Below are 9226 nucleotides of genomic sequence, written 5' to 3'. Positions count from 1 at the left end.
CCCCCCCCCCCCCCCCCCCAGGGAAATGGCTTGAAAAGTCGTTTGGTGTTAGGTCGGCATTGGATAGAAACAGATATAAAAACAGTTGGCAAAATACACATTTTGGTCACCAACTGCTGACTTACCCGTTGGTTTGGTTTGGACAGTAGTCTCATTTCGACCCCTGGCCTCAATGGGTCTGGGACGCCGTCTGTCCAGTCGAACTGCGTTACAGCACACCAGGAAGAAGAAGCCGAAGACCAGGGACCTCATTCTGACAAGATGTGACAACTGCAGCATTTGGAGAGAGAGAGAGAGAGGAAAGCACAATAAATAATATAAACACTCCCACAATGCACTGCAAGCAGAGAATAAGCCTGCAAAGGGAAACAGCAAGAAATTTAGTTTTTTTTATAATTAAATTTTTTATTTGGAAATTTTTAATCTGCATCAAAATCAACATAATGACAGTCAATCCTGTTAATTGGGTGATGTTGACCATGATTTTTAGAAAACACCTTAACCCTCGCTCGGAATTTGTAATAATTATAAAAGTAGATGTGAGTCAGATTGATAAAACGTTTGTGAGGAATGGTAAAAAAAAAACAATTAAAAAAAAAAGCCCCTGAAATAACAATTTCCAATATTTTTTAACCATAACCTCAACAACAAAAATAGTTGAAGGTCTGCTAAACATCCTTTCTTAGTTATTATATAATATTCATCAACTCAGTTAATCGTCTTTGGGGTTTCATCTGATTTGATTGACTACCAGATTTGATGAACAACATACATAACATACATAACAGCTGCTAAATGCTGATTGGTTCATGAAAATATTTGAGCCACGCCCACTTGAAACTGGTGAGAGGAGCACAGACAAACTCCTAATGAAGAAATCTTTCATGTGAAATAACCAAAACTGGTGTGGCTGATTGAGAACATAGGTTTCAAGAGATCGTGAATCTAGGAAAAATTAAGGTTTTAGGTTCATGAAAACATTTTTAATTGGCTTTACAAAAGCCCAAATGGTGGTGCTACTCAAATAAAAAAAATATTCTTTCTATTATTCCCATGATCCATCTTTACACTAAATTTCACTGAACTCTGTCAATTATTTGTTGAACATGCCTCGAATTAACAGACGAACTGGAGTCCGTACAGGACTGAAAACATAGGTACTGCATTAAAGTTAATGATGAGGAGGGACATAAATAGGGAGAACTTTCACCTCCAGCATATTTGACCCTCTCAGCTTCAGATTTCACATTTTACTGTGAATAGATCTAATGCACACAGCATTGCATGTTTTTTTTTTAAGCCACAGGAAAGAACACATTCCAAATGGCGTGGTCTGATTCTAAATGGGACATATTGGCTAATGCAAACAAGTCCACAAAACTCTATGAACGAATGAGCTTTTTTCTATGTTTTGGTGCGTAGGTGGTTGAAAGTGATTTAAGAGAGGCTGAAATGTCCCACAGACTGTTTCCCTATCATGTCCCCAGAAGAGCCATTAATGGGCTGTCAAACTCAGACTGCAGGCTCCACTGCTGTCTGAAACCTGTGTGATCGGTGAAGAAACAGCAAATATATCCACAATTAAAAGCAGAATGATGTTGCACTCGTTCTATAGATCAGATCTTAGTTCTGAGACAGCATGGAAGATGTTAGGAATATCAGTATTTCCTAATGGAACGTCTTTCTATGCCCTGTTCCGGGTGATGACACTAGATGAGTGCTCCGTCTGTTTGCAGCCCAGCCAGATGGACAGTCCCACGCAGACATGTGTATGACAGCAGCTGACCTTAGACCTGCAGGGGTCACACATTCATGTTGCACCCCATAGAGCTGTCTACCGCTGACCTCACATCTGTTTGATGTCTTTCTGCCGCAGGTCTAAAAGTGTTTTCTACATTAACTACCCAACAGTATAACAAATGTATCTATTTAAGGGCTATATACCTCCATATTAAATGTTTGTCATTTTCCACTCAGCCTGTGTATTACTGTGCGTCCTGAGTGGGTTTTCACCTGTACTCAGAGCTGTCCACTTGTGATCCAATCACTCATATCCGATTCGATACCGGGGGGGGATTCCCTTACTCACAATTCCTCTCACATTTCCAAGGCCGTGTGTTTACTACGTAATACTGACATTCCCCGCCTTTGATGGCTTTTCAGGATGCAGGTGATGGAAACCGTTGTCCTGTAAACATTTACTTCATAGAGAATACAGGTTGCAGCTGGTGATTCCACTTTTTCACCACGTTTAAGGAAAAAATACTAAAAAAACCAACGTATTTGCAAGTAGAGCCTGCAGTGCTTCAGCAACTAAACCGAGGAAAACACATCAAAACCTACTTACCCTGTTATCAAAACAAGCTATAACTCCTGGAATCAAAGTTTCTCAATAAATCCCAGGAATACGTCAAGAAACTGAGTTTCAGCAGGAAGAATCAGTCAACAGTAGCTCCAGACAGTAAACATGCATACGTATATCCCAGTCCTCTGGTGTTTTGTGTCTGCCTAGTCACTTGCATTGCTCTGCCTTTACTCCATCCACTCCCCCTCTCTCTCCAACACGGAGACGCCTTCTTGTTCGGATCACTGTGTTGGTAAAACAGTGACTCTGTGGATTCTAACTGAACCCAATCATTTTACACCATCAAAGTCAACATTTCATAATAAGATCCATGTGGAGTGGACATGAGCCCTTAACCTTGCTCATGTTCTGTTTCTTTTCTCAATTTCAATAACTTCATTTGTTAAATCAGCCTGCCCTTTGTGTTTTCATGTTAAGGGACATTGATGCATTGATGATTACATTCAGATATGTAACGGTTCAATTACACATTTTTAAAGGGGGTGTGTCTAAATTATGGAATGACCTGGATCTTTTTGGGAAGTTTGTACTGTATACTATCCAGTGGGTGTAGCTTTTGATTTCTTCCTTTGATATTCAACTTTATACAAAAATTGAGGAATAGTTTCTGCTTTTATTTGGTGTAGAGGCTTGAAGGTCCAATGTGCAGGAATTTCTCCCATCTGGCGTTGAGATCATATATCGCAATCAACTCTCTCGCACCACGCAGTTCGAATTACGTATTGCAGCTACAGCAGCTTTCACGCTTCAGAAAGATGGCTTCTTGCTCTTTTCAATATCCTTTTTCTTTTTCTGGGCGAAGAAGAAGAAGACTCCTGTTCCAGAAATTTGAATTTTGACTACGTGTGGTCCTCCATGTTTCCTTCTTCAAACTTGCCAGGGCAAGCGACGATACCCATTAGCAGCTTTAGCAGCACCTGTGAGTTGCGAAAAGGGAAAAAGGTGGACCAGTATGTCCTGTATGTCCTTTACCGGCCAACGTACTATATTTCAAGATGGCGCATGAACATGGAGAGTCTGTCACTCCCTGATATAAGTCGAGTGCAGATTTGGGTCTTAATAACAGATTTTACGGCATAAAGTGTCGTAAAAAGGCACAGTCCACACTCGTGGTAGATTGTGTCCACTCCTTTCTACGTGTTGTGAGCAATGTGTAATTTATTAAAAGAATCTGAATAAGCTATTAAAAGTCTTTCCTCCAAGAGAAACTGCTGTTCATTTATATTGTCCTGCAGTATACAGGCCAGAGCTACTGTGAAAGAGGTGTTATGTAATTTTACAAGTGATGCTTGGATAAACTTTACATCCCCATTTGAGCAGCTGTGTATGGAAAGACCTTGTAAGGAAAGTCCTTATAACGCCAACCACTCTGGGGTTACCTACCTGCCAGACAATGAGCACCCTTATACACAGGCACCTTATGCCAATAGTTTCCAGGGCCACATCTGCCCTTGAACAAAACAAACAAGTTTTCTAACTAAAGAGTTTATGGACATGCTTGCAGTGTTGGAAGAAGTATTCAGATTGTTTACTTGAGTAAAAGTACTAATACCACACTGCAAAAAAGCCCTTAAAGTTACTTAAAGCGCCCATATTATGCTAATTTTCAGGTTCATGATTGTATTATTAGGTGTATTTTTAAGTGTTTTGGTCTATCTACCGGTCTATCACCCTACGAGGTAGCCTTGAGATATCACCCCCCCCCCCCTTGTTTCCTGCTCAGGAGAACAAGGTGGTTCAGGAGAACCTCCGCCATTGCCACCAGGTGTGGAGTGACGCCCGGGACGCCTTGCTTCAGACCGCTGAGTGGAACAAGAGGTCGGCCGACAGGCACAGGAACCCTGCACCCGAGTCCCAGCCTGGCTATGAGGTCTGGCTTTCTTTCAAGAACATTCCTCTTCGAACTGAGTCCCGCAAATTGCAAATTGTGGAGTTGATTGTTAACCCCTCAGCAGTCCATTTGAAGTTGCCTCCTCCCATGAAGGTACCCGACCTTTCATGTTTCGTAACTTAAACCCATGACCCCCAGCCCTTTGTGTCCGCCTGGCGATCCTCCTCCACCTGTTCAGCTTATCAACGACCACCCGGCCTACATGGTCTGGTGTCTACTGGACTCCCGGGGGCTTCAATACCTCGTCGACTGGGAGGGATACAGAGCTGAAGAAAGATCTTGGGTCATATATTGGACCCTAAGTTGTGGAAGGACTTTCATCGTGACCAACCTGACAAACCCGTTGGGTCGACAGTAGGGGGGGCGGTAATGTCACGTTTTGTTTGTCTCTCCCCTTGTTTTGTCCCCGCTTTGTCTGTTGTATCAGTGTGTGTTTGTCCCCACTGTGTCCGTGTTATCTGTTTATGTGTAGTAAGTAACTCAAGGGGCGTGGTTGTGACCTCTTCTCTGCTCAGCTGCCGGCGATTCCGCTGATTCTTACCTAATCACTCATCCACCCCACAGTTTATATTCGTGGACTTGGCTCTTCCTCAGCGCTAGGCCATTACACCTACCAGTGTGGTAACTAGGCCAAGCTCTTGTTCAAATGTTCAGTTTGTCGTCAAAGTTGGTTTTTTTCCTCATGTTTTGCTTACACCTCGTGTTTCCCTGTCCAGACCAACTCCACTAACCCTGCTGCCAGGGTTTCTGTTCTGCCAGCTCATTCAAGCTCAAGACTTTTAACCGGGATTTCTAAAAGGGAAACCTGGACATTCCCCTACCTGCCCCCTTCTGTCCCATTCCGGCCTGGATCCAAACTGTATTGTGTTTTTGGTCCTCGGTGACTAACAAACTGAACTTTCATTAAAGACATTTTTTGTTAACCCTTACCATCTGTTTCAGTGTTCGGGGTCAAACCACCAGCCTTAACAGAAAGCCGGGCAGATTTTGAACAGCTCACCCGGAGACTGAAGGCAGAGGACATTCAGAAACCGGATCTCACTCAAAACAGCATGGATAGTTTTTGCCCAAGTTTGTATGTGTGTGCAAGAACCAGAGACACAAAAGAACACCCCAAATCCCAGAACCTTTTTTTTTTTTTTTCATAATATGGCCACTTTAAGTAGAAGTATATAAGTATCATCAGGAAAATGTACTTAAAGTATTAAAAGTAAAAGTACTCAATGCAGAAAAAAATTCTCACATTTTAGAAACTCGAAACGATCCAAACTGTTATGTCAATCAACTGTTTGATTTGTAGGCCTGTATATTGTTTGATAGTTTAATTTATAATAAAACATTTTATACTAAACTATGTGTTTTATGTGCAAAAATCCTAATTTGTAAAGTAACTAAAGCTGTCAGAGGAATGTAGTAGAGTGAAATATTGCAACATTTCCCTCCCCCTTGAAATGTAGTAAAGTAAAAGTGAAAAGTGGCATGAAAAGAGTAAGGTAAAGTATTTTTAAATCTGTAATTACAGTTCTTGAACCTCACGCTTGAAATAAAACACAAACATCTGTCAGTGAAATTACATTTTAATAGACAAATAAATGTCACGTCTTTGTTTTTCATAGAGCAGCAGCCCTCAGGTTTGACGTTCGTGTCCTCACAGGATCATTTTTGTCCAGGAAGCAGCCTGCCAATAACTGCATCTGGTGGAGCAGACTTGTGTGTTTACACAGACCAGGAGCTCCCATTGGTTTAATTGAAAAAACACAACCAGCTTCCATATTTATCAAGCTCCTGAACATTGAGAGCCCTGATCTCGAGTCATTGCACCAGGGTCCCTAAAGTGACTTCAAAGAGCAAACTGATTCCAGATCAGTGCTGCTTCTGTGCTCTCAAAATACATACATATCAGCCCTAGACATTTCTACGTCAATCAGTAGAAACACACACTTTCATTTAAAAGTTCTGAAGCTCAACCAGCAACAACAGATTTTTTTAAAACACCAGACAATTCTATTTGTAGTTCAACAAAAGAGTGAACGAAGATGATATGTTCGATAGGTTGCTCTTTGATCATGTCAGAACACAGGCAGATGCATTTCTTTGGGAAAAAAATTTACTTTTAAGGGCAGACCATCAGAGAGAAAGTTATTATGAATAAAGGCAATCCAACCCTGATCACGAGCAGAGACAAAACAAACACGAAATACTGTACGTGACGACTCATTACGGTGGGCTTTAAGATCGTTGTTAGTGCTTAGGTTACGTACGTGTGACCATCAAAGCTAGGACACATAAAATACTTTTACAGGTACACACAGTGCGTAAATACAATTAGTACAAATATATACAATCAACCTAACTTTCTTGTGCCTTATTGCACCCAGGTTCAAATGCATTAAAATGCACATCATGCCTAGAATTATAGACACAGAATGGACACATGGAAGAGTTACAGTGAGAATATATACTATATAAGGTCATCAATAAATAACAGGAAGGGATGAGAGGTCACGGTGGTGTTAGAGGGTGGTTGCATGTGTGTGTGATACGATTTTGTATGTGTCGGTGCATGCATGGGTGTACTGTAATGTGTGTGTAGCTACAATATATCCATGAATATACTGTACACTGGAGAGGCAGTGTGGTGCATGAATCTTGCCGGGGTTTCATTAGCAGCAGGATCCATTCAGCAGGATGCTGGGGATTTTTTCATGCTGTGGGGGTGTGGTGGTGTACGGCGCAGGAGCCTGCTTGGGAGGGAGGCTCACGCTGTCATCCAACGGAGGTAGCAGCACCTAGAGTTAAAGAGGAAAGAAAAAGAAAGCAATGAAGTACTCCCTGCTACGCCATAATCTACTACAACTGCTATTTCTAGTCATAGTTCCATTATCTTTGTTATCTTTATTGTTGGGTCTTTGTAAATGACTGTATATAGAGTGTGGTCTAGACTTAATCTACCTGTAAAGTGTCTTGAGATAACTCTTTGTTATGATTTGATACTATAAATAAAATGGACCTTAATTCAATTAATAGTGGGTCATACTAGTGCAAACATTTATGATAATTCTTTTAAGTCCGGAAAATAGTGCCCCAATATATTTGGCAATTTCAAACAAAAGAATGAAACGGACAGAGAGCGATAAAATGGCAGAGAGACAAATAGGATGTCTAATTAATAGGCTAAACTACAGGATTTCTAACAAATATAATTATATAACATTTAATAGAAGTATGTAAGGCAACGCAACTTTTTTGTATGGCACATTTTATATAAAGACAGAATCCAACTTTTGGACAGGAAGCACTTTAAAATGAAAACAGAATACATTACATGAAGTGAACAGAATAACTTAAAACAGATTTAATAATCAGCAGTTGGGTCAATAATGGAGGTGCAGTTATGTCAATAATGAAAAAAATGGCCAGTTGCATCCTTATGACCGGTGTGTGTGTTGATACTGAAGCAAATGATCAGAGATGTATTTTGATCCTAAACTGGGATGAAGCCAAATAGTGATCAACTGCAAATAGTCGTGGTAGAGAGAGTACTGGAATATTGTACTCAAGGGAAAGTACTGTTACTTTAAAGACATTTTAAGTGAAAGTATCGGTACAAGTTGACTTAAATTAAAAGTAAAATGTTGGTCAGTTAAAAAATCTACTCTGGGTAAACGTTAGAGCAGTGCGGGGGCTGCTCAGTTCCCCTCGCGACTGACGCGCACACACACACACACACACACACACAAACACACACGGTGGATGCAGGAATAACCGGAGATGTACAGGATGACCTAAATTGAGGACAGCTACACTTGTTGTTGTAAATGCAATAAGTTAAAGTACAATAAGTACATTATCAAACTGTATGACTGTGTGTCTCAGGCAAGGATAGGAAATTAACTAACAATGGAAAGATCAACAAGCCACTGACAGACAGTTCAAATTTAAATAATTCAATAAATTATTATTTTTTGTCTTAAATCCACCAGCCTTTTTCATCTTATACCAATATTTGCAGCATCCTGAGAATTGTTTGGTAAGGTAACTATAGGAAAACTCAGCCTAGAGTAATTTTAGAAAGAAAAAACAAGTTTCCTTTTTATTTTTAAAGAACTACACAAAAAAATAGCACCTTTTTTTGCAAATTTCTCTCTCTACCGCAACGTCATTGCAACAAACCTTTGCAACTTTTGGCTTAATTTTTCACAAAAGTAGACGCAACGTCAGGAATTTTTCGGCCGCAACAATCTAAAAAAAAGTCAGCGAAATCCTGGAGGGACTGAAAGTTTGACCGACCAGGCTAGCGGATCAGCAGGAAACTGGTAATTGGGATTCCCTATCAAGATAAGAGACTTGTAGTCTCATGGAAAGTGTCCTGAATAATGTGGTTGATGAATAAGATGGGACACTATGCCATGTAATAAAAAAACAAAAGCAAGTGTCGGCATCCAGGTGTAGTTTTAAAGCTAAACACAGGAGGTCTAACTAGAGAGGGCCGATTTGCATTCATCCTTTACACCTAAAGTAAGACCCTGTTTTTACCACTTTTGCCATGATAAACCTGTTTACACAACTTTACCACAAGCATAAGAAAGTCTTTTCGTTTAATCAAATAAAAGCTGAGACTGTGGGGAGTCAGAACATCTTAGGTGGGACTCAACGTTCTGGTTTTGCTGTAAACACTATGGCTAACACAAATGTAGGCTCTAAATGGTTCATTTGACTTCATACACAACACCACCATGTGTCTGACGTGTTTCTTCCGCCATGATTTAAACAATGAGTCACTGAGAGTTTCAGTCCATCAGACAGACTCAGTCTTTGAATCATTCTGTCCTTTTAAGGATAACATGGACATTCAGGCTTTAGTGCCTAACTTATTGATATTATAGAGTCTATATTCTGCTCAATTTCAGGTTCATAATTGTATTTTGAGGTTGTACCAGAATAGGGTTACATGGTTTTATTTTTAAAAA

General features: G+C 40.3%; 2 protein-coding genes across 6 annotated transcripts in view; both read right to left on the bottom strand.

The window, feature by feature from the left end:
- LOC117946804 (matrilin-2-like) overlaps positions 1–2511 on the bottom strand; it is a 13437-nt gene extending 10926 nt beyond the window's left edge. For 4 of the 5 annotated variants that reach the window (XM_034875185.1, XM_034875188.1, XM_034875187.1 and 1 more), the window contains exon 1: positions 126–291. In XM_034875185.1, the coding sequence (XP_034731076.1) occupies positions 126–279 (154 nt within the window). In that variant the 5' untranslated portion in view covers positions 280–291. Of the gene's footprint in view, positions 1–125; positions 292–2347 lie in introns of those variants that run through there. The other variant, XM_034875186.1, reaches the window with a different exon arrangement.
- A 3304-nt stretch (positions 2512–5815) lies between these two features.
- Positions 5816–9226, bottom strand: part of LOC117946850 (lysosomal-associated transmembrane protein 4B-like) — a 21256-nt gene continuing 17845 nt past the window's right edge. Inside the window, exon 8 of the mRNA XM_034875274.1 lies at positions 5816–7045. Within this exon, the coding sequence (XP_034731165.1) occupies positions 6920–7045 (126 nt within the window). The 3' untranslated portion in view covers positions 5816–6919. The remainder of the gene's footprint in view (positions 7046–9226) is intronic.

This window comes from Etheostoma cragini, chromosome 6 (genome assembly GCF_013103735.1).
Source record: "Etheostoma cragini isolate CJK2018 chromosome 6, CSU_Ecrag_1.0, whole genome shotgun sequence".
Classification (NCBI taxonomy): Eukaryota; Metazoa; Chordata; class Actinopteri; order Perciformes; family Percidae; genus Etheostoma; species Etheostoma cragini.
Note: the sequence above shows the minus strand (reverse complement) of the source record. Positions and strands in the feature narration are given on the sequence as shown.